Source organism: Gymnodraco acuticeps, unplaced genomic scaffold, assembly GCF_902827175.1.
Source record: "Gymnodraco acuticeps unplaced genomic scaffold, fGymAcu1.1, whole genome shotgun sequence".
Classification (NCBI taxonomy): domain Eukaryota; kingdom Metazoa; phylum Chordata; class Actinopteri; order Perciformes; family Bathydraconidae; genus Gymnodraco; species Gymnodraco acuticeps.
Window position 1 is genome coordinate 1532587 of NW_022990014.1, and position 27406 is coordinate 1559992.

General features: G+C 41.3%; 1 protein-coding gene across 6 annotated transcripts; it reads left to right on the plus strand.

The window, feature by feature from the left end:
• The first annotated feature begins 3516 nt into the window (after positions 1 to 3516).
• Positions 3517 to 26620, plus strand: LOC117544363 (disintegrin and metalloproteinase domain-containing protein 23). Of its 6 annotated transcripts, none has more exons than XM_034213328.1 (27): positions 3517 to 3983; positions 4624 to 4841; positions 5198 to 5274; positions 9263 to 9326; positions 10545 to 10627; positions 10764 to 10827; positions 11690 to 11762; positions 12219 to 12289; positions 12412 to 12477; positions 12652 to 12720; positions 13525 to 13691; positions 14208 to 14292; positions 14375 to 14462; positions 15523 to 15574; positions 16736 to 16835; positions 16920 to 16991; positions 17070 to 17156; positions 17738 to 17818; positions 17938 to 17988; positions 18084 to 18147; positions 18259 to 18364; positions 19510 to 19629; positions 19802 to 19970; positions 21337 to 21448; positions 21897 to 21987; positions 22843 to 22933; positions 24836 to 26620. In XM_034213328.1, the coding sequence occupies exons 1-26, from the start codon at positions 3908 to 3910 to the stop codon at positions 22847 to 22849; spliced, it is 2313 nt and encodes a 770-aa protein (XP_034069219.1). In that variant the 5' UTR covers positions 3517 to 3907; the 3' UTR covers positions 22850 to 22933; positions 24836 to 26620. The 6 variants fall into 6 exon arrangements, with proteins under 6 accessions (XP_034069219.1, XP_034069218.1, XP_034069221.1 ...); XM_034213327.1 differs by lacking the exon at positions 21897 to 21987 and adding an exon at positions 23693 to 23895 and having other exon boundaries at positions 3518 to 3983; XM_034213330.1 differs by lacking the exons at positions 22843 to 22933; positions 24836 to 26620 and adding an exon at positions 21596 to 21789 and having other exon boundaries at positions 3518 to 3983.
• Positions 26621 to 27406: the final 786 nt, after the last annotated feature.

The following is a 27406-nucleotide window of genomic DNA, read 5'->3' on the forward strand; positions in this document are numbered from 1 at the left end:
ACCAACCTTCATCTTATCAAAGTGACTTGGCTCGATGGCTGCAGCTGAAAGATGGGGAGCTATATTTAAGGCCATCCCTTCCTGAAAGGTCAATAAGTCCTTAATGGGGACCACAGAAACCTCGTTAGAGGGGAGGTTCTCTCTGTTAACAACATCCTCAGGAATTATGAAGACCTGCCCACGGACAAGGGCACTTTTTAAATTTTTTACCAGATGTGGGACATCGGGCATGAAATAGAGCTGCCTGTCTGGTTTTGCTGGATGTGGCACCGATGTTTTATTTTGGTCCACCCCAAAGGATTTCCACATGGCTCGGTTAGGGCTACCCATGTCGGTGGTGACATCAAGCACATGTAGCCCTATGGATGCTGCCCTCTGTATTATCTCAATAATGATTGGCCTGTACTCTGCTCCATTGGTAGAATTGCCAGTGTAATGATATGCCACTACTTGCTTCCACCGTGTTGTGTTTCCAGCCAACATAAACACACAAGCATGTGTTGCCACCCCTGTGTGACCTGGTAAAGTCACATCACCGTACAGTTTGCCTGTAATCATGTCTAACTCCACACTTGGTGTGATTGTCATTTCATCCAAGGTCAACACACACTCCCTTTCAAGGTCTGTCAATTTATCTGCCTTCAATTTTAGGAAATCAAAGACCTCTGTCAACACACCAGGCTCAAACTTAACACATTGCATCCTTCTTTGCAGTGTCCTTATTCCTGGAAGGGGAATCTTCAATTCCTGCAGAGTTTTGTAACCCGTTGGTCCGCTCGCAAAGCGAATTTTTAAAGCCTTCTTAATTGTCTCATTGCTCCATTTCATCCCCTTTGTGGTGAGTCTGCCTAATGCCTTCAGTTGGTCTTTTGAAAACGTTTTCTTATATTTCTTGTCCCTAATTGTCATTGTTTTCTTGAGAGCTGCATTTTCCTTCCTGATTTTTCTTAGTGCAGCCTTTGCTTTTTTGGTGATTCCTTCTTGGCTCTTTAATTGTTGTAATAGATCTGTTTGAATGGCTGCTGGTTCCCTCGTATGCTGACTGGCTGCTGGTTCCCTCGTATGCTGACTGGCTGCTGGTTCCCTCGTATGCTGACTGGCTGCTGGCTGAGTGGGTGGTGTCCGCCCTCCCTGTCTCTCCTCACTAGCCATGTCCTCTCTTTCTTCACCCTCACTTTCCTTTCTCTCAGTCTCCTCATCCCTTCTTCCCTCAATCTTTGAGACTAATGTAAGTAGAAGACATGGCACTGTAAATGTTCGAACATTTAAAATATTATACCACTTAAAAATAAGAAATATTACTTTTGTTACTAAGAGTTCATACTTATTATACCTGTGTCACCTTTCACACTATAGCTGTGATCATGAGCTATGGGCTTTGTAGATACAGGTCCCGGGGTGAATCGTGGTGCAGGGGCCCTTCTCTTTTTGACCACAGGGCGATGCACGAAGATGGTGGGTATAGCCTCTGCTCTCAGCCTAGTCTTGCCCTTTTTTGTCTTGACAAACTGGTCTGCATCAAAATGTGCCTGCGGAGTGACTTGAGGTTACTTCACACACAGAACAACTGTGTCTGAATCTTGTCTGCCCACATACATATTCCATAGTGGTTGAATACACAGTATTAGGAAACACTTTATACTTACTGGACATTTTATACTCATTACATACTGTATATAAAATATGACCAAGAATGTGAGACAACTTTATAGAAATTCATATCACATCTGTTACTGATGCAATTTGTCATACTTTATTAAATTCACAAATAATAAAGTTCCATAACTTCAGTTGGGAACAAAGACCACACCTTATCTCCCCAAGGCAATTTCCCATCTAATAGGTGTGCTATATAGGTGTGTATAACCCTTTCTCCTGTCTGTTTATCCCTCTTTCAGCACAAGAACCAGAGGGGGATTCAATGGAGCCTGAATACCTGCACTGAGACCCTCACCCTGCACCCTGAGTCTCAACTCTGTGTTTTTCAAGCCTTTCCCTGTTTTTTTGTATTAAACAAAACATTAAGCTTTCCCAATGGTGTGGTTTTCGTTTTGTGAAAAAGTGCAAATGCAGTGTTTGTATATAATTACCTCACATATTTTTTTGCTGTTGGTCGTGAAATTGCTCCTGCTGACTTGAGCCAGCCATTTTTTCCTCCGCTCTGTGTCAGTGGGGAAGCCGTACATTTGTACTCCTTTCTCGGAGCGATTTGAGCATCCCCAGGCAGCACAGCAAACCATGGTGGCGACTGGGAGGCAGCACAGCAAACCAGGACAACACGGAGGAAAAGGCACAGACAAACTGCATGATATGCTATTCAATGTTTATTGAATTCCATGTATTTGCAATGGATAATCCTAAAACAACACATTTAACATCATCATCATCATGCTGCTGCTGCTAGTCCTTTGATAGTCACCTGTCGGTCTCCTGTCCTTTCTGAAAGCCATAAAGATGACATTAGTCATTTAGATAACTTGTGTCCTCAATTACCATGGGATTACTGAAACTACCATGAATTTAAGAAAATGGTAGACATTAATCTAATCTGAATTTTAAAGCATTACTTTAGATCCCCTCCCTCTAAATATATCAATAAACATTAGAAAGTGATGCTCCTGACTACCATACAAGTTTAAGAAGATAATATTGGTTTTAAAGAATTCAAAGCTATAAATAAACAGCAACAGGCTCTTTAACCAAGGCACTGTTAGCCTACCATGTAAACTAGTTGTTCACACTAATCCTAATATTATCACTTAATATTAGCAAATTCTATTTTATTTTTTAAAACATATTGATGTAAATACATACACATATCGATTTGTTGTATAAATATTGCAAATCAAAACCTTTATTCACTAATAATTACCAAAAATCGTAGTTCTATCTCCTGTTATCAGTGCATTCACATTGCCCGCCATGAACTTCCGGGGAACGATCCTCGTCTACATGAACCACGTGACGATAACCGTTTTTGGACTTCCGTTGTCGTAACTCTTCTATTATACGGCTCTGGTGTATTGTATTCACTGAATTTCACTCTCTGCCTTTAACGGCTTGTTGTAGCTCCAGCCGCCACCCTCCCTGTGAGCACAGTGTGCTCTGATTGGTCGGGACCAAACCTGCTGAACACGTAACATGAACGTGCCGGGCGGCGCGGTCCCGTGGGTTAGATGCGCGTTCATAATGGGGAAATAACTCTCAGAATAACGTTATTAGCACATTTTTACAACTTGAGGAACGAATGTTTTTAATAAGGGCTATACAAGTGTTCATACTGGGTAGTTTATTTAGTTTAAAAAAAAGTATCCAACGATTTACAGACCACTCTTTCCACATGTAAGTCAATGGGAAAAAGTGTTTCCGGGCCTGGCAACCAAACGGAAGTGTAGTACCGCCGTTTGGCCACCACGAATTTTTTCATCTGAGTCCGGCGCACTTCCTGGCGGCTTGGTAGTGACACCCTCCTTATGGGAGCTCAGCTCCCATTGGCTCCCACGTAACTCGAACCCTGCCTACAAAAATCACTCGTGGGTGATTATGGCTGAAGGGAGCTGAGAGGGTAATTTCCTGTTTTGTTTTCTGGTCGATGTTGTCTGACAGCCGTCTCCTCGAGGTCACCTGCAGGAGCCTCCTGTGGTCCAGGAGGGAGGACTGACGTTTGTGTTCACCGAGGAGGAGTCTGTTGGTGGACTTCCAGTAGCTGCCTGGCCACCGCCTTCTTTCTGCTCCCCCCCCCCCTCCTCCTCCTCCTCCTCATCCGCTACTGCAGCAGCAGCCCGGTGCCTCCCGGATCCATGAAGGAAGCCCCTCTGCACGGCACGTCCCCTGCCACGATGGGCCGCAAGCTATACACTGCGTTGTTGTGTTGATAATGAGATATTTCAGTTATCAAATATGAATCATGCATTTTATATTTCTGGCCACTTTGCTCGTCAGCATCCTTTCGCCTTGGCTTCATCTATCACTAGCGTCATCCGGTATGTATTGCAATAGCCTGCTGGCTTTCTTTTATGCTCACTTTCATCTTATTAAATAGGCGTTTCACTTTATGTGCCGGGCTAAAATAACATCTGAAAATGTACTGCGGGTGCACAACATCGTGTTCCACCCCGCAAAAAAACGATATTTGATTTAATATGCGGCATCTACAGCGTGATGGTGCATGGGACAGATTACAGCATCTCAGCATCTATCGTTGAGCTCTTAAAACAGATAGTGCTTTTTAGTATGTTGAAGTATCACAGTGAATTAACAGTGTTTTTTTTTTACTTTAAGTGCATTGTATTATATGCTATTGTTGTCTGAGGCTGTTTGGATTTATATTGCAAAATACACACTGCATTAATCCATCTGATGCAGAGTTTTTGACTTTGGCAATGCACAAGTAGCCTTACTGAAATGAAGCTATTTATATTCTGTATTGTAAATCAACCGTATGTGGTTGACTGTCAGTATACGATAGCATGTAACCATCTTCCTGAACTGTGTCCTGAAGAATCGCAATGAAGCCGGGGCCACTTTCCTCAGTATTGTCAATGCGTTTCATGAATAAAGCATGACATTTGGCTGTGTATGTGTTTGTCAGGTTTTTCATGTATGGTGGCAATTGTCTTGCAGATTCTCAAGGAGTAGGGGACAAGGTTGAATGGGACGCAGTGCCAGCCTCGCCAGAGCAACAGGCAACTGCAGCACCTGCCACAGACAACACAACCCACCATGCAGTAGAGCATGTGATCACCTACCCCTCCCGTTTGATATACTACCTAAACGAGGACTCAGAGAGTACTTACCATGACCTGGACACCCGGATCAAAAACCAAGCCACAGACGGGCAGGTAAGTCAGCAAGAAGGAAGGGTGGGGGAGAGTGATTGATACTGGGATGTGGTCAGAAGTTATTTGCTATTCACTTAATAGCATGCTGTGTGGCCAAGGCTTTGAAGTTAGAAGTAAGAAGCAGTACATTACGGTTTATGCATTTATAAACTGGAAGGATGCCAGAGCCACCATGCTAAAGCTAAAGGAAACCTTTTCTTCCAGCTTTCCCACTTTGCATTACCATCTGCCATGCATCTGTCATCAGTGCACTGTACTGTGGAGGATGTTGAAGGTGGACCCTAGAGGATTTTCAGTTTGTAGACGACCATAATCGTAAACTTTGCATCATCTCTAATAACAACTCTCCTTTACAGCCGGTCCACCTCGCTCAAGCCAGTTTCCAGTTAGAGGCCTTTGGCTCCAGATTTGCTCTGGATCTAGCATTGAACACGTAAGTCCATCTCATCTTATCCAGTAACTAGGGCTGTTGTGAGTTTGTCTACAATGTTGTCATTCAAAAGTACTACTAAAAATATAGTCATCTAAGTCCAAAACAACAAATGAGTATCCCTATACTAACCATGTTCATATGGTTTCAGGTTAGCTAAAACTTGTGATTTTAGATATACTTAGCTGGTGTTGTCATTAAAGCTAAACTCCAGATGTTGACCCCTATGCATGCACAGGGGGCTACTGTGGCCCGTTTTTTTACTTTTCTATCTGACTCAGAGACATGTTTGTGAAATTATTAATTTCCTGAATATCTACAACAGAGGTGGCAAGTGCAAAGTTGGCACCACTCATAGAGTCCTAATAGCAACATTTACGAGAAGAAAACCGATTAAATAAACCGGAACTTCCCTTTAATCATTACAAACGTCCATATGTGTGGCTGAAGTTACAGTGAGATAGATTGATCTGTTTTTTACAACAACGTCTATCCTCTGTCAAGGTCATGTTGACAGTAATGTGCAGATGGTTGAAAATTGCAGTACGTCAGTATTTTCATTCATCAGGGGGTTAAAGAGAAGCTGTGTAAACCTTCCTGCCACAACAGATCCACACTTGGACTCGCCATATGGATATTATAGAAAAATACTGTAAAAAAGCTTTTTAGAAATGCATAATATGAAAGCTGTGATTTAGGATTGTATCTCCTATCGCAAGGCTATTTAGTTGTACTAAATGAAGGCTTAGTGTAAACTTAATATGAGCTTTAGTAAGCTTATTAAGAATAGAGTTAGATTGGATATTAGAAAGATTCAAAAAGCATGCCAGTAAGTACAAACTAACATCAAACATAATATATCACTAAACATCATTTTTTACTATGGAAAGATCAACACCCTCATAGGCGACAATTACATTTAGGCTTAGGGCAGGGGTGTCAAACTCAAGGCCCGTGGCCAAATCCGGCCCGCGACTTCATTTTATGTGGCCCGCAAGAGCTTGCAAAGAATATAATACGTTTACATGCCACTTTACAGAAGCAGGTTGCCCATAAACTACATGTCCCACAATGCATCTCATTTTGTGACATGCACACTGAAGAGACTTATCTAGAACTTCTGCTTTCAAACGTAGTTAGTTATTACCCTATCCGATAATAATCCAATTCAGAGGCAATAATGTAATATAATACATTATTTTATATATATATATATATATATATATATATATATATATTATATATTTATATAAGTATATTTATATAGTTACAACCGGCCCTTTGAGTGCAACCATAATGCTAATGTGGCCCGCGATGAAATTGAGTTTGACACCCCTGGCTTAGGGCATCACACGCACGACACTTGTGATTCCCATCTGAAGATGACGTTTGTAAATGATACGCACTATTATATGTCAGATCAGTGATTAATGCAGCGCCGGTCGACGATAATGTAATCATGGAAACTGTAATTGAATAGGTCAGCGCCCTAGTTTCTAGAATCCTCATTTCCAGAGTGCTAAAGGTATTTTATTTCAGCATCCAGACTACTAGGACTATTTGAGAAAAAGATCTGGAAACACAAATATTCATCTTTAATGAGGTTTAATCGGTTTGCATCAGAACCTGCAGAGAGAAAGTTAGTCTGTGGTGTTTGATCACTGTCCCGTTTGGAGACACGATGCTCTTGGACACTCGATGCTATTGATTTGCTGCCTTCTCAAAATAGCCGGTCTACATGTGTGAAGGCTTAATGTTCATGTGTACAAGGACTTTAAAATGCTTATTGAATTCCATGTCCTTTAATGTGATTCCAAGCTCGATTCTGTAACATAATATTGTACATTTATATTATCTGCATAGTGGAATGCTGTTTTTTTTGTTATCTACTTGCTGGTATTCTGTGTCTGGTTGCTTTATTTAAGTTGGAAATATGATCTCTTCAGCAAACAAAAGTAATTATGGAAGGTTTTACTGGGTTGGACATTTAGGTTCTTGCTAATAGCTGTAGTAACACAGTGTTGAAAGGAAATTACTCTGGATGCTTTGCTATCTGTTTAAGTAGTTTGAGTGTTATTTCAATGCCACTGTAGGAAGTGCAGATATCAGCAAGCAACTATCCGCAGTGAAGTGTGTGTTATTGTGTAACTGTACAAGGTTAGATAATATAGGAGATACTCCAGGAATTCAGGGAGGTTTTTAAACGAATATAAGCAGAGTCAATACAGTCACACTTGCTAGTGTCCATGTAATGATTGCAGCTTACGTGAAGTAGCATGGAGAAAGATACATGTACAACGTAACCCTTGCCATGTCACTCCCATCCCACACATTCACACATCATGTCTAAAAGATGTTGTCCTGTACATTTATCACACATCCAATGATCCCCACTTAACAGAGGAGCAACTCTTTGCAGCAGCAGTAGAGAGGGTTGAAAGTGTGACCTTGATTCCAAGCTGTTTGCTTGTTTTGTAGGTTATCTGTGAGATACATGAGCTAACACAGTGTGTGCCTTTTTTGTGTGAGAACAGGGGTTTGAATTCTGCTTGGTGTTGTAGCTGCGACAGTACAGATCTAAATATAGATACAACCTGCCAATGAGTGCTACTTTATCTACTCACCTTTACTGTACCTGGATTGCAAATCAAGGTGGCCATTTCTTTCCACTTAAAGACAAGTCAATTGAAATAAATTGATATAATTGAAACAGAAGGGAAAACTACTTCTTCAGAGCATCTATATTTATTTAGACTAATTATTTACATGTGTTGGAGTAATGAACATTATTAAGTGTCACTACTGCATTTGATCTGGCGCCAGACGAAGGAACCTCTTGCAGTTTTCCTGGGCCTCGCCTCTGTCTCGCTGCTGCAGTCTCCCGTGAACTGAGAGACCTCAGTCCAGAGCTTCCTTCTCATGGTCTCCTCACACTTTCACATGCATTTTAAACGCACACACACTTCGTTTCACTCGTAGTGCCTTTACTCCTCCATGCTCTGCAGTGCTTCCCACTCACACACTCATACGAACACCGATACACGCTTAAGTGTGGCCCACTCTCCTGGCCCTGCCTCATCTGTTTCCCTATTAATAGCCCCTCACTCAGGAATCTCTCACAGACGGCGCTCATACCTGGACTCTCCTCTCATAATGGTGCACTTCCGGCTCACATGCTGCTGAGCATCACTCACAAATGTCACTCTGCTGGTGTTACAGCACTAGATCCATCTCTTCTATCTGTTTTATACCTTTTTTCTGTTGCTGTGATGACACTACATGTCCATGGAGAGGAGGAGTTTTTTTTTTTTCAAGGTTACTCTGGGGAAAAAACGCTATTGTGGCAGAAATGGCAGTCTCTTGAAGTCAGCTGTCGGCTAACAGATTGAGTGTGTTAAATGGTGAGGGACGCTGACTCAGATAGAGGGACCTGCCGGGAGGATCGCTGTGTTCAAGGTGAAGCCGAGGCCTTGAAATCATTACAACATTAGGCGTCATTGGCAGCTTTTTAGAAAACATTATCTCTTTCTGTTCCTGTTATGAGAGCTGTTCCTCAACCAGTGATCTAATTTTGGGACATTTGAGGAACATGTCCTGTCCATGAACTCTTGTAAAATGTAGTTTTCTAAATGATTGTTTCAACTTCTCGGTTCACTTGGTTAACTCATGCCCACTTTGCTAAAATTGTGAGGGAACTGCGCATCTTGTTGAAGCAGTATTTATTGTATAACATGTGTCATCATTTTTCCTGAGGTTAGGCAACATTTAACGTATTTTTCGCAGTATTGAAAAGCCATTGGAGTGTTTGTGCAGGCTAATCCAGGCACAGTGGTGATGAGTGTTCTTGTTTAAACGCCAACCAAAGCACTACTCACCGCTAAGTGAAAACCACAATATGTGAGTCACAGAAAGTAAAGGCAGACAGACTTGTTTTTTATTGTCGCTGCATCACATCCGTCCACATTAACCAAATAAAATCTGTGTTTTACAGTGACTTGCTGTCTTCCGATTACGTTGAGATCCACTATGAGGCGGGGAAACCTGTTCTTTCTAAGGTAACATTTTTTTTGTGTGACTAAAATGGTACAGGACACATCTGTCTTGTTTTGGAGTCTTTGTTCTCTTTAGCTGCTGTTTTTATTTTTACACTGTCACGCAAGTTTGACGGTATGTAAAAGACACAAATATGCTTGGTCTCCACTTTAGGTTATAGACTTTGAAAAAAAAGACAGGAACAGATGTGAGTGCTGATTTCCTGAAGTCCAGTTTCACCTCTTATCATCAAACCTATTGAAAGTTGGTTATCAAATCAGCAACTGTCATGTCATCCCCATAACTACAATTACACCAAGGCAATCTTGTATGCAGAATAAGAAAAATAACTAATTGTACAGCAAAAAGAGATAGGTAGGTTGGTTGATAGATGGACTAACGTAGGTTGATTAAAATGTGATCGTACATGATTTTCCTAGAACTGAAGGAAAGAGGAGATGGAAAGCGGGGGGGGGGGGACCAGGTTGGGAATGAGAGCTGGATCAGGCTGCTGCTGATTCAGGAACAGGGCTGTAGCTGAATCAGCAGGGTTTTGCTCTCCTGCAGACTCCTGCTGCTGGAGCTCTGGTCACATGACAAGGGGAGAGAAAGCCCTCTGCAGTATCAGTGCAGCGTGGGATGGGGGGAGAGAGGAGAGAGAGAGAGAGAGAGAGAGAGAGAGAGAGAGAGAGAGAGAGAGAGAGAGAGAGAGAGAGAGAGAGAGAGAGAAGCGAGGAGAGAGAGAGAGAGAGATAGCATAGAAGATATCTCTCTCGCCTTACTCTATCTCTCTCTCATCTCTATCTCTCTCTCTCTCTATCTCTCTCTCTCTCTCTATCGCGTCTCTCTCCTGCGCTCCTCTCTCTCTCTTCTCACTCTCTCTCTCTGAGAGGAGAGAGAATCCACCTGCTACACCCCTGCCTGGATCTGACAGCTGAGTCATTGATAGTGCCAGGACCCATCATTGCAATGTTTTAACTTCACATCTTAACAAGCAAAGACCTCCTGCAGAAATGCGTTGCTAATGTACTAAGCCGGCATCTGTGAAACAAGCTGTTACCTCCTCTGAGATGTTAGAAAATTCCAGCGCATGATCATTAAGTAAAGTATATGACATATTCACGTAATGGTGAATCATTACTGTAGGCTCAGTTCTGTGTGTGGTGCTGCCAGGAATGCTGCTTAAGTTAAAGGTGAGTTTTTCTGTGATGCTGCATTAGCACTGTGTCTTCTTCCCTTAGGGCGGTGAGCACTGTTACTACCACGGCCAGGTGAGAGGGAACGATAACTCCCATGTGGCCTTATCTACCTGCAACGGGCTGCAGTAAGTGAACAGCAGTGTTGTGTGTAATCCTCGCCGTGTTCAGAATATTTCTGGATCCACTCATCTCTGGTCCTCAGCTCCTATTGACTCACTATCGTCTTCTTTCTCTCTCTTTTTTACTCTCTCTGCCCGGCAGTGGGATGTTTGACGATGGAGTCTATGTGTATCTAATTGAGCCCTTACAGCAGACTCATTCAATCGTAAGTTATTCCTTACGCAGAGAAACTAAATATGTAGCACACTAAGGTTACCATCTGCTCACCTCCACCTCGCATGCAAAACAAGCCTCAGCTGTTTACTGATTTTTAGATTTTCTACTGATGGTAAGCTAATCACTCTAACATGAGACAATGAAGCACTGGCCAGCAAAGTAGTCAAGTACATTTTCTCACGTTCTAGTATACAGAATTTTGCTTTAATCTTAACTTATTTTATTGCATTGGACATGTGGTTATGTTGAGTCTTGTTATTGTTGTTTTGTATTAGTTTCAGTAGTAGAACTGGGTAATCTAGTTGATATCAATATCAGAACAGTAATGTATGACTTCACTATGCATCGTAGTATTTCAAGTTTATCTAAAAACTGATGTCCAAAAAACTTAACTGTAATGCATCACATGAACCTAAACTCTTCATATGTGAATAGCAGTACATTTTGCAATATTTATATATACTTTTTGGGGAATATGCTTATTCACTGTCCTGAAGAGTTAGGTGAGAAAACATTTTAATATCTGTTGGGTAAATATGAAGCTACAGGCAGCAGCCAGTTGGAATAGAGACTTAAAGTAGAGGGAAATATCTAGTCTGGATAACAGTTCCTGGTTTAAAAAAACAGAAACATTTTCTAGTAGAGATAACATCCAATAAAGTAACAAGATGCCGATAATCCACAAATGCTGCTTTGTGGATTTGTCAATTTGAGACGATACCAGGTTTCCCCTGTTTTCTGTCTTAATACTAAACGGATCTAACATGCTCATGGCTGTAACCTCATATCAAGCACTTTTGGATTTCTGATCAATCTCTCAGCAATTTACACATGTTGTTCTCGGCCTGCAGGATACAGCTGCAAGGCCTCACAAACTAAGAAGAACAGCCTCTATTCAGTGGAACAATGATGTAGAGGAACAGGGTGAGTGTTTCCTTCACTTTCGCCACATTTCAAATGACCCTGACTTTAATTTCCGCTTATGATAGTCCACCACAAAGCTCTAAGGTAGCTGTACTAATCTCTGAGGTTGTAGTAATAGAACTTTAAAATAAATTCAATGATTGTTTCAGTTTAACGTTTTATAATGTGTACTTTGGATAAGTCACAAAGGGAATAACACTTGGAGAATTTGCTTTAATTTATTTTACAGTGGTGGTGTTTGTTGCCTCCTACCATGTTTGCCAAGTTGAATGACTCCAGCCTAGCATCTGCACCGTGATTTAACACAGCACTAAAGGGGCACTTCAGGAAAACCATTTTGGATGTTCTGGGTTGGAGCATAATGAAAACGAATCCCTGCGGCCTTGAACTCACGAAAGAGGCAAACCCAGTTGTAAATACATCATAATGTCACTGTTTCCTTGTGTTTGTTCGTAGTTGAGGAGGAGGAGCAGCTCTTCTCAGAACTGGATGACTTGTCCTGGCTGAAGCGCAGGAAAAAGCGAGCAGTAAGTCTGTCCTCTAAGCTAACCCTGATGTACTGTTGTGACAAACTTTAACACAGCCTTGAATTGTTATGAATTAAATAACTTTGCATGACATTAAATGGTTCAATGTTTTTGTTTTGCAGATGCCTCGCAATGTATTTGAGGAGATGAAGTATTTGGAGATCATGATTGTCAGTGATCACAGTATGGTATGATACTCATATCTCTCATATGTATATATTAAAACAACTCATTCATATTTTAGGACCTACACTGCTTTTTTTCCCACAAGAGGGACCAGTGAATGTAGAATAGTTTATTTAGTGAGCATCATTAAATCACTACAGCTGATTTATCTTTGTTCTATTTTTTTGTGCTTGCAGTATAAACGACACAAGACCAAACAGCACACAAGGAATTTTGCCAAATCGGTGGTGAATTTTGTGGATGCTGTAAGTAAAGTCTTAATTTGTTTTTATATACAACCACTAAGAATGTACATACAAAAAATGAGTTGGCTCTGGGAAACGCAAAATAACTTAAATCACTAAAATAATATGTTGAAATGTAACCATAATGAAACTTTTGCACTTCATTGTAATTATGAGGATATTAGCATGATTATGTTAGCATTTAGCTTAAAGCTTCACAGTGCTTATATCCACAGCCTAACAGTGCTGGAAGAAGTTTGCCTACATTTAACTTAAGCAAAGTAGTAATCCCACTCTGTAGAAATACTCTTCTCCATGAAAAAGTCCCGTGTATCAGATTTTCACTTGAGTAACAAAAGTATTAAAGTCAAATATAATAAGTATTTGTATTAAAGAAAACGTACTTGTTGGCCAAAATGTTCCTATTCAGAGAGTTATATTATTATATAGATCAAACTATTGGCTTACTATTATTACTGATGCTTTAACACATAGCATAAGTTACATGTTGTAATTGTTTTGCTGATGTATTACTAGTACAGCAGAAGACAGCCTTGTGTTTCATAATGGAGTACATCTTTCTAACCCTGAGTCGACCCAAAAGTTGTATTTTCTTATGTGTTAATCTTTGTATTGTGAAGGTGTTTGCTCTGTGTTCTTGTCACATGCATTAACACACCCTGTCCTCCTTTTTCCCAGAGTGCTGCATCCCCAGATTAATATTCACACCCAGCGTTGTTCTCCTTTCCCTGTTGCCGCTTTCACTCTCTATCCTCTCTCCCTGCCTTTTATTATTCTGGCATTCACTGCGCGCTTCAATGGCAGATCTTCAAAGAGCAACTTCACACACGCGTGGTGCTCGTTGCCGTGGAGATCTGGACGGACAAGGATCAGATCCCCGTCAGCGTGAGGCCGCTGGAGATGCTGCGGGATTTCTCCAAGTACCGGCAGCAGAGCATCAAGCACCATGCCGACGCTGTGCACCTCTTCTCGTAAGTTATTCATTTTCACTTAATGTCTTTGCATTGCCCTTACTTCATACAACATACAACAGAAATACACATATGAAAAATAATAAAAAACTAATAACTCTTTCCTTTTGAAGTAGTGACAAACCAAATCATTTAATACTGAGTGACATAGTGATGGCATAACCCTTAGTTTATTACATTTATTTACATATTACCCTTTTTACATTGCACATTTTGTATAACTCGGATTAAATTCATAACAAAATAAAATAAGCTTTTTCTGCATATCCTTTTGAATTGTATGTTTTCTTTGATTTCTGTTATGTGCTATTTTTAAATATAAATACAAAGAACAGATAAATGTTAGATATCAATTCGTTTCCATTGGTTTTTTTCTCTGATGGAAGTGTATTTTGGTTGTTTTGCTGTGTCTTCAGGAGCAAATTTGTACATCTCACTTTTTGAATCTTCTGTGATGTTTTTTACCTTTTCATCTGTTGTTCATGTCTGCCTTTTTGTTTTCCTTTATTTCTGTAGAAATGCGACCTTCCACTACCGCAGGAGCAGCGCAGCATACTTTGGAGGCATGTGTTCTGGGAGCCGAGGAGTAGGCGTCAACGAGGTAGATTTGCTCTTAAACACTGTATCTGTATCATAGAGAGTGACTGCAGGTGAATAATCTCACGCCTCTGCTGTGTCCACAGTACGGCAGCACCTGGTCCATGGCGGGGTCTCTATCCCAGAGCCTGGCTCAGAACCTGGGCATCCAGTGGGACCCCCCATCGAAGAGAAGTACACATGAACACACACAATGTCACGTTTTAGCTAGTTTAAAAGAACGTAGGGATGTCAGACTATTCAGAGCCAAAATCACAACGTTCCCATCATTAAAATGACAAAAACATGTTTTCCTCTTGTTGTATATACGACTTAGCAGATAGTTCTATTGGGAGTTACTGAAGACAAAAGACAAAGGGGTCTGCCAAAGGATTTATGATGCCATGAACTAAGACTTTGGAAGTTTTTTTTTCAACTTTTTTTTAATGTTCGGTAGACAAAGGGTCTCAATTAAACTGTCCACAGAGAGGTCTGTGGTTTGACCTGAGGAATCTTTGTTCTGGATTTGTGCTTTGACATCAGAAAGTCATTGGCATGACCGTTTAAATCTTACAACTTCAGCATATACAACAAAACTGTTGGCATGGCTTGATCCCTCTAGGCATAAGTATAAGTATATTTTTGGTTTTGTGTTGATTCTGAAAAGCACATTAATTGCCTGAATATTGGTCTGTACATTTTTCTGTAATCCACTTTAGAAAAAGTGTCATTTAAGGTTTAGAAATGTAAATAACTATCACTAAAAGCAGGAAATGTTGCCTATGAAACAGCAAAGTGCATTTTGACTGGGACAAACTGTCAACTCTTCTCTGTGCCAGACCTAACAGATGGAGAGATGACAGTCTTAGAAAAAGTGGTCCAAGAGTAGATTTTCAGCCAGGCTTGAGAAGAATGACTCATGCCATTAGCTTTAAGATCACAGTTCCTAATGAGGCAAAGTCAGAGCCGAACAGCTGCCATGTTTGATACTCAACCATCAGAGGGATTATTTTATGGCCCCCAAAAAACTGGCAGAGCTGGAGAAGAGGTTGAAGTGAAAAATAGAAATACTCTGATGAAAACTTAAGGATTCAGGTGCTAAATCCACCAATTAAATCTGATGATTTTTGATATTTTAAGGTAGAAATACAATCAATTTCATATAGTGTGTATAATATAACCTTGAATTGGAAACCTGTGTATCTCTCTGACTCTCTGTTTCTGTGGCTCTCCATCCTCTCTTTCCTGTTTGCAGAGGAATGTGGTTGTGTTGACCCGTGGGCTGGCTGCATAATGGAGGACACTGGGTAATGCCTCACACACCCCTGAGACACACGCACACACGTTTACACAGAAGAGAGGGGAAGTGGCACAATTACAGATGCTTGTTTACTGTCATTTAATAATGTAGTCACCGCACAGGGAGGGTTGGAATTAATGCAGAATTAATGTTCTGATTAAAAATCTCTGTCCAGTGTCAACCCATTTGTTTTGCAGTGTTACATAACTGTTAACCCGCAGTCACTAAGAGAATACTAATCATTAACACCTGATACAGATTGCATATTAATGCAAGGTGTAGATGGGATCAGTAGGATATTATCAAAAAGTGTTAAGAACAAGGAACTCTTTTACAGTGGGCAATACATTCATGCTTTTTTAAAATCTTAATTATGAATTGTCCTTGTATCTGCTCACAATGTTTTTGTTTTATTTACATCCTTAGTTGTTGATGAATTGGGGAAAAGTCTATGCTGCCTCTACACCTAAAGTTATCAGTTGTGATTTTAGTGGCCTCATTTTTATTCAAACTGATCCATGCCATCTCTCTTTTTATATAACATTCTGGCAGTATTCTTACAGTGCTTTAAAAGTCCTAAAATGCATTGAATTTAGTGTCTTTAGAAGGTTTAAAAAGGGCTTCCATTTCATTCACAAAGTTCTTTAATCTTCCTGTTTTTGGCAGTCAAGTTTTGTATTTGTCTGGAGACATTCTAAGACTTTAAGTAAAAGTGCACATTTTATTTTTTTTGTGGAGATCACAAAGATCTTTTGCAAACACTGTCATAGCTACAGCAGCTCATCATCTCATCATGGGAACGTTTCTTTAAGCACAACACTTTAGCCTCTTATCCAGGTCTAAGTTGCGTTGATTACATTATTAGAAATATAGGAATGATTATGTATTGCTGGAGAGTCAACCTATCAATGAATCAATCACATTTGATTTATATAGCCCAATATGACAAATTACACATTAGACAGTAAGATCACGAAACAGGTAAAACCATCAAATAATATGAGTTAAAGGTCTTAAAACCTCTTAAATGTAACTCTTATCATTGTGAAGAATTAGTATTGCATATGATAAGACAAGATATCACACACATGGCATCCCACAGTCTTTTGGACCAAGCTTCCTCCCTCACAGTTCTGGTTAATTATCACCTGATGTTCTCTCTCTTCAGGGTCCAACACCCACGGAGATTCTCCAAATGCAGCATCACAGACTACAAGGACTTCCTTTTGAGAGGTGGAGGCTCATGTTTGTTTAACAGGCCAACAAAGGTAAGACGCTCACATGTTGTCCCCACCTGTCCTGAAACTCGACACCAGCTCCATCCTTTACACTGTCCTGTCTCCTTCTGTTAGCTGTTCGAGTCCACAGAGTGCGGAAATGGCTTTGTGGAAGTGGGAGAGGAGTGCGACTGTGGAGCGAGAGCAGTGAGTTTATTTAACTTCACAAAGTTGTTGTCGTGTTGTTTGTTCAGATGGATGAAGCTCTTCCTGTTTATTTTTAAGGAGTGCTACAAGGACTGCTGCAAGAAGTGTTCCCTCGCCAACGGGGCGCACTGCAGTGACGGCCCGTGCTGCAATAACACATGTCTGGTATGAGTTTGGTCTTTTTTTTTTTACAGCACAACATGTTTATATAGTATTTATTTATAGGATTATATTGTTTAATTAATCCAGCATCACTGAAATAATTTCCATTTCTACTTCTTTAATGCATTTGCAGAGTTATTACATTCAATTAACATGTATGTCTTTGGGCATCCTAGAATAATATGTTCAATCCAATATGCAAAACAGTTAAAAACATACTTCATTGAGGTAAAAAGCATATACAGTAGAGTTAAAGAAGATCAGATGACAAAATCCAATTACAAGTCAATTACAATATACGTACGGTCATGTTAAAGGTGGATTTAAAAAAGCATCAGTGTTGACATTAGTTCTCAATAAGCAATGCTTATAAAAAAACACTGATATATGGTTGATAATATGGTTAAAGGCTCTCTTCAAATCTCTTTACTTATATTCCGAGTGTATTTATTTGCCAGAAAGACACAGTCACTAAAAGTTAAAGATTAATTTGGCTGATAGCATTGACATTATTGTTATAAATCACATATTGTAGCAGCTATTATTTTTTACATCTGACTTTTATCTTCTCTTTTTTTTACCAGTTCTATCCACGAGGTTACAGCTGCCGCTATAATGTGAACGACTGTGACATCTCAGAGACCTGCTCTGGGGACTCTGGACAGGTGTTGTTGTGTTGCGCTGTGCACATTTGTTTCCGTTTCACACTGTTCATTCCTTGTTTTTCCGTGTTTATGACAATGTGCATGGCTAAGGAGAAGTCTTGTGTTTTAACTGTTTGCAGTGCCCTCCCAATCTTCATAAACAAGATGGCTACCTCTGCCAGGTTAACCAGGTACGCAGAGTGGTAAAAAGCAGCAGACATGAATCAGAAAAGCAGCTTTGGAGCAGCTGACTGAAAATATATTAACATTGTTTTTCTGTCTGAAGGGCCGCTGCCTCAACGGAGAGTGCAAAACCAGAGAAAGCCAGTGTAAATACATCTGGGGGTCAAGTAAGATCAACAATTATTTTGACTCGCATTATCTCTTGTGTTGTGAGTGTTAGAGTATCATCACACAGAGACATCTAAACAGACAATTCACGCCTCCTTTCTTTCCTTCAGAGGCTGCAGGCTCGGAGAAGTTCTGCTACGAGAAGCTGAACACGGAGGGCACAGAGAAGGGCAACTGTGGGAAGGATGGAGACAAATGGATCCAGTGTAGCAAGCAGTGAGTTTCAAATTAAGACAAATTAAATTAACAATGGAATTTTCTCTGTACATGTCAGAATGATTTCTATTTCAACAGAGGATGGGCTTTCTTAGTTTTTTTTACTGACAAAGAAGGAACGTGATGTTATTTTGAAATCAACCAATAGAGGGCCACAGAGGGAACATGTTTTCAGAGACTTAATCCCTAAAAGCATTTCATATATTTTAAGAACCTATTACTGAACCACAAGATGGAAGCTGCTCATTCCAATAAAACGTGTTTCATCAAGTTGTATACTTCAGGGTTGCTGCAGTGTTAAGCTGTCATCTCATAATCAGTGCCTTCGCCCATAGACTTGCAATTGGAGCTTTTTCTGTCATCACATGTTCATTTCCAGCTGCGTGTTTTGGCAGCAATGCTCTCTGAATTTGGTAGTTGTTAGGCCCTCAACATTGAGTTGAAGCACTGACAGGCCTCGGTTTTCGACGGTCGGGATGACTGCCGGTCCTAAGCCTGCCAGCTCGACGTTTGGTTGACGACATTAGTTTCACAAGTTGGTCTTGCACCATTTCTTGTTACTTGCAGAGGAGGTCACGTGGAGGCTGTCGTCTTCTCCTGCTTTTTCTGTCATCACATGTTCATTTCCAGCTGCGTGTTTTGGCAGCAATGCTCTCTGAATACACCCATGATGAAAACCAGAGCCACTTTTTAATGTGAAAATGCTTTCTACAACTGAAATGTAACAGCTCACTGTGAGATGAATTTTGAGTCACATCAATTCATGTATACAACAGATTTGTTAAATGAAAAAGTGAATGAAAGACAATTCTAGAGACATTTGAAACAGTACTACTAACTAATTAAAACTAAATAAATGGGTAGGGTACAGTCACAGAACATTCCTTTGTCTCAACCCTGTGATTCAGATATACGCTCTGATGTGATGGGTTTTTTCCTTTGTCCACGCCCTTCTACTACATTCCATGAAAATCTGGCCAGCAGTTTTGACATTTTTCCAAAGAGACAAACAAACATAACTTCCTTTATGGTAGTAAAGAAAGCAATCATGATAGAACTCAATCGTGTCGAGTGTTAGGACCTCAAAATCTATATAAAATGGACAATAGGATTCTGTACAGACTTCTCTCTGTGGTGTTTTTCAGCGATGTGTTCTGCGGTTACCTTCTCTGTTCCAACATTGGCCGCAACCCACGCATCGGCATTATGAAAGGAGAAATCACCCCAGCCTCCTTCAACCATCAAGGCAGACTGGTAGACTGCAGGTAAACACGAGTACTATATAATAAGACCCTTTGAGACCGTTTACTCTCATCCCGTTTTGTCACTTTTGGTATAATCTTCCATGTATGAGTTTTCTCTCCTTCTCTCTCTGCCCCCTTTCCCTATTTTCTTTATTTTTCTCTCCCTTTCCCTCCCTCCAACCTCTCCTCACAGTGGTGGCCATGTCCTTTTGGATGATGAGACAGATTTAGGCTACGTGGAGGATGGTTCTCCTTGTGGGCCGTCCATGATGTGCCTTGACCGCAAGTGTCTACCCATCCAGTCTCTCAACATGAGCACCTGCCCAACTGGACCTAATGGACAGGTGTGCTCTGCCCATGGGGTGAGTCATGCTGTACACTCACAGTATTGCCAATGGGTTAACACACTAACAAGACATGGGGGGCGGTGGTGGCAAAGTCGATAGGGACTTGGCTTGGCAACTGGAAGGTCACCAGTTCAAGACCAAGTGCTACCGAGGTGTCCCTGAGCAAGGCACCGTTCCCTACACTGCTCCCCGGGCGCCGTTCAAAATGGCAGCACACTGCTCCTAACACAGGATGGGTCAAATGCAGAGAAACAAATTCCCCACGGGGATTAATAAAGTATATCAAATCACATTTACTTGTGTGTGTAATGGTATATACATAAGCAAAGTAAAGAAAATCAAGACATCATTTAAAGTCACAGTGAGTAGGATTTCATAAAACGAAAACTATGTACAGACTCATACAAAAACATCCTATTCAGTCCTGATGTGTGACCCAGTAGAAGTGTAGTCCAGAGACCCTGCCCTCTTCCTGGATTTTCCGCCCTGAGGCATTTTGATTTCAGTTTGTACGTCCGCACGTCGCATGAACGCAACATCTTGCGAACGTGTAGTGGGATTTTCTTCAGAAACGTCAATCGGACTTAATGATGAATTTATTAGATTTTGCTGGTCAAGCTCACTGTAACTTTAAAATGTATTTTGTTGCCATAATTTAGGAATTAATATGCTACTTATGACAATTTCACACTAAAGTCTAATAAGAAAAAGGTGATAACATTTTGTAGTCAGACATAGATGTAAATTGCAACAGGACTGATTGTTTGGCATACAACGGCTGAGGCGAAACCAAGTCTTATTTTGTATTTATTTTGATTGTAAGCACACCTTCAAGAGGTAGCCTTGGAAATAGTCTCCAAAGAAAAACGCAAATATTGTGATGGTCAAAGCTTGATCCTTAACATAGAATCTGCGGTTGGCTTTCAGCTGCTGGAGAGCAACATTACCTTATTGAGCTGGGGAGGATGGTCCATCTTTGAATTATGTGCTTACAAACCACAACAGACAAATTGTGCTCATTGTACCTTTAACTCGGCTGTACAATAAATTATGGACATTCCTTCCTTCAGACATCAGCATAATGCAAACTCAGCTCGCTTAATAATGTAACTGTCCATCATGCACAATACAAGCACCCTGGCATTGTCACACTTCTTCAATAATGTACAATGATATTAACAATACACTTTTTTATCTAACTTTGCATTATTCAATATTTTACAGATTTTGTCTCATTCCTGCAGCACTCCTTGTAGGAGCCTGTTAACTGTGGATAAACAATGGAGATGATTTCCAGAAAGTCTCCCAGTGTGTCAGCACCTTTATTTACAGCTCTTTTGTTCCTCGCGTCACCTCATCTATTTCTGTCTGATTTGTGCAGGTGTGCAACAATGAAGCTACATGCACCTGCGACACCACCTGGGCGGGGACAGACTGTAGCATGCCTGACCCGCCTAAAGAGCCTGAGGCCATTCAGGACGAAGGACCCAAGGGTCGGTTTCAAACTTTTTCAACCTCTGCCGTCCGATAGAATGAATAACACTCATGTTTATGTGCACTGATTTATCCTAGCACGCTGACTAATACACTGTATACATTGTTCTGCATTACTGCAATTTCATTCTCTGTCACTATGTTAGATCTGAGTCAGCGCGCAGTTTCACAGGTGTACTGGGGTCGTAAAGACTCCATGTAAAATGGCGACGGAAGGAGAAAATAAAAGCAGCGTTAACATTTGTTTAGTTTTAGAAGATGAAATGAACACACAGTCCAGCTGTACACCTGATACTTTGACATCAGGGGGACGATCGGGGGGGCGGTAAGCGTCACAGCGGTAAGCGTCACAGCGGGAAGCCTGTCTCTTCATCCATGACTCTGAAGCAGAAGCCTGCTGTTTGTTTTTGACAGCGTGGTAATAATGCTCCTTTTCCCTCCACACAGTGAGCGTGGCCACTAACAGGCTGATAGGGGCAGTAGCAGGGACCATTCTGGCCCTGGGGGTGATTTTTGGAGGCACAGGGTGGGGAATAGAGTAAGCATTTTTAACCCTTTCACAGCTCTTCCTCTCATAGTGGTGCCTCAGTGTGCGGGCGGTCTCGTGAGCCGGCCTGAGCCCGTGTGTGCGTCCCGGTGGCTTTGTGTTTTCTTGTGTGTTGGTGATGACCATATAATTGTCATGTGATTGGATGTTTTCAGTGTCGTGTGATTGATTGATGGATTCCTCCTCCTCCTCCTCCTCCTCCTCCTCCTCCTCCTCCTCCTCCTCCTCCTCCTCCTCCTCCTCCTCCTCCTCCTCCTCCTCCTCCTCCTCCTCCTCCTCTCTTCCTGATGTTTCCTCTTTCTCCATCCTCCCTCTTCTTCTTATTGTCCCTTTTTTCCTTCTCTAATTCTTAGTCGTTATGTGGTTGCTCCTGTGATCCTCTCCTTTCTGGGGCATGTGGGGCATTTAGACAGAAAACAGTCCTGAGAAGTGTCCAGTTAGTGACCTGGCTTGTCAGTCAGTGGTAGGCTGTGTGGTGACTGGGACCCCTAAAAAGAATTTGTTCCTGCTTATACCACATATACATATAACCTGTTTGATTCAACCTTTATAGTGATGGACACCCATGGTCTAGTCTTCTGCACAACTTTAACAGACTAACAAACACTGATAATCACTACTTCAACTGACACCAGATACATGTTAAAAAAAAATCCCAGGGCCTCTACTTTATAAACTTCATAATACACACTGAAGGGGGCATGCAAAACTAAGAGTCATTTTACTGTAACAGTACTTATGGTTATGTTTTCTGTTCCATGTGAAATCCTCATTGTGTAGTTCCATGTTATTTATACAGTTAGTGAGTATAGAAACTCATGTCTTTTTCCCCATAACCTTTTACAGGTCCTAGTGCCACCAATCTAATAATAGGCTCCATCGCCGGAGCCATCCTTGTGGCTGCCATAGTGCTGGGGGGGACTGGATGGGGCTTTAAGTAAGCAACACGCCGCATGCCTCTCCTGCTGTAACTCTAGCATCCCTGCTGCTTCTAGAAACCAGGGTTTGAGCTCCTGCTACAGAATACGGACTCCAGGGTGGACACACAAACACACGCTTAACATGCATTTGAACTGCTCAACTTAAGGATGTGTAAAGGGTGATTTCTCTTTTAGGCACTGGGCTCCATGTGGGGGTCGTCTGTCCATCTGTAGTAGAACCTCAAACTGATTGGACGGGCAGAGCTCAAAGCTTGACGTGCATGTTCAGTCTTCATGAAAGAGGGGAAAGAATACTCATAGCTAAATATTTATTTTTGAAAACTTGTGTATGCTTGTATTAATAAGTAAAAATTCCCCTCTGAAATCCAAAGATAGGCCTCTAACTCTTCCCTGCATAACAAGGAAATGTACTTGCTAGTACAATAGGTTGATAAATGATAATCTACCGCTGATTAGCCTGCTGTCTTGAGCAACAGGGGTGTTACACATTTTAATCTAAATAGGACTAAGAAATATCTGAGAAATACAATCCTGCAGCCACCAAAGCATGCCAAGTAGCGAAGCATCATGGTTTTCACCAAAAACACAAAGAAAGAAAGAAAGTGAACAGCATAAGAATCATTTTTTTTGCATGTTGACTTGTTTATTTGGAGGTGGTCAGTTCATTGCACAAAGGCTGAGCCAGACCCATACTGTAGGTGATGATCTGGTCCATGGTTGTCGTGCTCTCATCACCTCCATGATCTTTTTCTCAGTCCGTTATTGTTTGAGGTTGAGACTTAAAATGGAAGTGTGAGAGCGACACAGAGACAGAGGCCAGGACCCTTTTTGTTGGCCGCAGCCTTTGTGCCATGGCTGGCCGCACCCACCTAAGATGGCCAGGCTCCACCCTAGAACAGAGCAGGACTCTCGGACCCCGCCCACACCAGCTGCCATTGCTGCCTGCTTCACAGACCTGGTACAGACACGGCGCATTGCACTGCATGAACCACGCACAGCAATAGTGCCACCTTCAACTGGCCTACTATTGGAACAGGTGCATGAGAGTGATAGAAGCCCCACAACAAGCCACAGTACGGGGAGGTTATGCATCACTCCTATTGTCGTCTTCCTTGTCGTCCCACTGTTGTGGTAGTAGATATTGTTGCTGCTGCTGCTGCTGCTGCTGCTGCTGCTGTGGTTGTTGTTTTTGTGGTTGTCTCCTCTTTCCCTCCTTTATATAGAGTTTATATATAGTTTATGTTAGCTCTTTCCTCCCAGATGGTTATGTTTTGAGTGGAACTATGTCTTTCCCATCAAAACTGGTAATGAGACATGTGTCCTACACTTCTTCACCTTGTAAACTGATGTTGCACGCACAAGCTGGTCGGCAGTTGTCTGCAAGAGGGCAACAGAGGAGATTTATGTTCATAAACCTTCAAAATGATTTATTAGCTAATTTGAAAGTGTCCATTAGGTCCACAGATAAAGTGCTTTCCTCAGTGTCATTGAAGTGACTTCTATCCAAAGCTCAGTGTCACAAATCCTAACAATAATACTCAAAGGGGAATGGATCCTGAATGAAATTAATGTGTTTACCGTCAAATATTATCAATTGGGATGTAAAGGTTTGTGAATATAAAACCCTCAGACTGCCTTGTTGCAGTCAAAGCCCACCCAGCTCAACATGGACCAGCCTTTCCTCACATCATTGTCTTCAGTATTTTGTGAAGTCATCAAAGATTATGTTTATTTTTCAGCTCTTTAATATACCAATAGATAAATAACTGTTTGTGGCATTTTACTTATGTGTCTACTAATCTGAAGAGATGAGTGTGCTTGCTTGTCCAGGTTGCACTAGCTGTGTTACAGATGTGATTATATCAAATACTGACTCCTGTTTCTTGTCTCCACGAAAGAAATGTGAAGAAACGTCGATACGACCCCAACGCCTCAGCCATTTAACCCGAGGAGAGATGGCAATATGAGACGGACTCTTCCAAGGCTTCCTTAGTTGGCTACCTGACAGCTGGACTGCACTTATTGCTGCTGATCTTTGGCATTAGATTTACTTGAAAAAGACATAGTGGACATTTTAACAAATTCCATCGTAGTGACGTTAGAAATGCAGCCTTTTCAACTCATCTCACTCATGTAACAAACCCCCCCCCCCCCTGATCTCTAGAGTGACAGAGCTCCTCTTCCATCCTTTAGTGCCAGTGCACAGGCGTTCAGGCGGAATCCACACCACTCTCTCACCTGGCATGATTATCCGCACAAAAAGCGTGCTGCTTGCTGGCCCCCTGGAATGAAGAGCCCTCTCTGCAGGGCTCTGCATGGCTACAAAAGCTACAAATATACTGCAAAAAAACATACAAAGAGAAAAAAAAACGGAATGATCTAATGCAGGAGATGGCCTTGTTAAAGCCAAACCCAGTGGAAAGCAGTTGAAGACTTATAGCTCACGTTTTAGGTGCTGTAAAGGTTAAGGAGGCTGCATGTGAGGACCCATAAGGGAAGTGCAGACCACAAAGTGAATGCACACACGCAGAATTGTACAGATAAGGAGTTCAGGTTTGGAATTAACAGCATATTTTACCAAGACATCAATTGCTTTTGTTTTTTATCTTAGCATGTTGTATAGCGGGTGTTTTTGGCAATGTTATTAAAAGAAAATTGGCCAACATTATTGACACACGCTGCACACACAGCCTCCTTCGGACAGAGTTCATATTCAGCGGACAGAGCAGCCGTGGTGGTCGAGGAGAAGCATGTCAGTTCTAGAGGGATTCGGACTGATGTCAGATTAACATCACAAAAAATCCCCCCCTCCCCGGAAGTATCTTCAACCCGCGACTCAAAAGCCAAAGAACCAATCACCTGAACATATGGATGTTGTTGCACACAGAGCACTTTCCCCTCTGTCTGCAGCCAGTGGTGCCTCTCCTACTGCTGAGGCATGAAGTCTGTCCAGCCAGGTCTCACGTAACAGTCCTCATCAACACCCACTATACTGGCTTAACCTTTTGCTCTCATAAACTCTTAGTAGAATCAAGGTCAGCTCTACTGCTAACGCTGCATGCAATCACTATAGTGGGCTTATAAATCTATATGGGAGTCCCCAAAAATCAGCAAGAAAAATATGCTACAAAAGATAGGTGCATGTCAACGACAAAAACATTTAACTTTTATTTACTATGCAAGGAGAGATATTGCACAAATGTATGGGTAATAATGATATCAATGTAGTACATGGAATTACAAAAAAACCTTCTGCTAATCAGCTAATCTTTTGTATTCGGCCACTCCCTCGTCTCGTTTCACTTCCACGTACTCAAACTATGAATGGACAAACAGAAAACAAGGAATTAATTGATATTTCCAATGAAAAAGCGAGAGAGCACCCTTTTACATTTGTGGAACTGAAAATCATTTTTGTGTGTTTTTCATCTGGTCTGATATTTTTTATCTCACACATGCACACACACGTACACAAACACACTGTATGGTGCCTGTACATAATGAGGCCTGAACAGTTTCCTTGTGCAGGGCTATTATTTCCAGTCCAGCTGATAGTTGGTGTGTTCCAGGTGCTGCCATAGCACTGGCATCGATGTAATCCTCCATGTTACTCATCATATGGCGCCCCCCTCTCACTGCATCATGTACAGTTCGACCAATGAATAAACTAATGACAAATTTTATCTGATCGTCTCTGTGTTTTTCCTTGAAAAATCATCACTGACTGAACTGATTTAATCTCCTTTATTAAAAAAGATGTAAGACTTGATGTGACAAAAAATTCAAGACAGGTACACAGTGAAGCTGATATAATTAACGTGCCAAGTAAAGTTACATCTTAATTAAATTAATTAGTGTGTTAAACAATAAAATATAGAATCCTGAAGACGATAAGTCTATGGGAAATATTTCTGGGCTTCCGGTGTGCACATTTTTAACTGTGTTGCACTTTAGTGACTAGATATTTTGGGTCAAAGGTCAATGTGACTGCACAATATATGTTTTTTCCCATGACACAAAAATTCTTACACACATGTCTTAAATGACACAATTATTAAAGTGATGACATTTTGGACTGACAGAGCTGTAAACTGCAGCTTGGCTGAGGCATACAACTGCAATGCAATACTTTTATTTTTTCCTAACATGGCAAAGGAATGATCTGCAGACAGGACCTATAGACATGATGCACTGATGAAGAGGACACCTCTGCAGTACCCAGCAAGTGGACTGCCACCTCCCCAGCTAACAGTCCTGCCTACCTATTTAGGGTCCAACAGGGAATTGAACCGGCAACCCTTCGGTTCCCATCTTAGTCTCTACAGACGGAGCAACTGCTGCACCATATTTACCTTCTTGCCTACTGATGTGTGCAGTTTGCTCTTTCTAAAGCATTGAAGTGGTAGTAACAACTGATAACGGCTATTTAATGGCCTGGTTACATTTGAAACATGTTGCTGACCGACAGC

Excerpts from the sequence above, each read along its gene's own strand:
- LOC117544363 (XM_034213325.1), top strand. The coding sequence starts at position 3,908 with ATGCATTTTATATTTCTGGCCACTTTGCTCGTCAGCATCCTTTCGCCT. Across the intron at positions 5,275-9,262 it reads CTGGATCTAGCATTGAACAC|TGACTTGCTGTCTTCCGATT; the intron begins GTAAGTCCATCT and ends TGTGTTTTACAG. Across the intron at positions 13,692-14,207 it reads GACGCTGTGCACCTCTTCTC|AAATGCGACCTTCCACTACC; the intron begins GTAAGTTATTCA and ends TTATTTCTGTAG.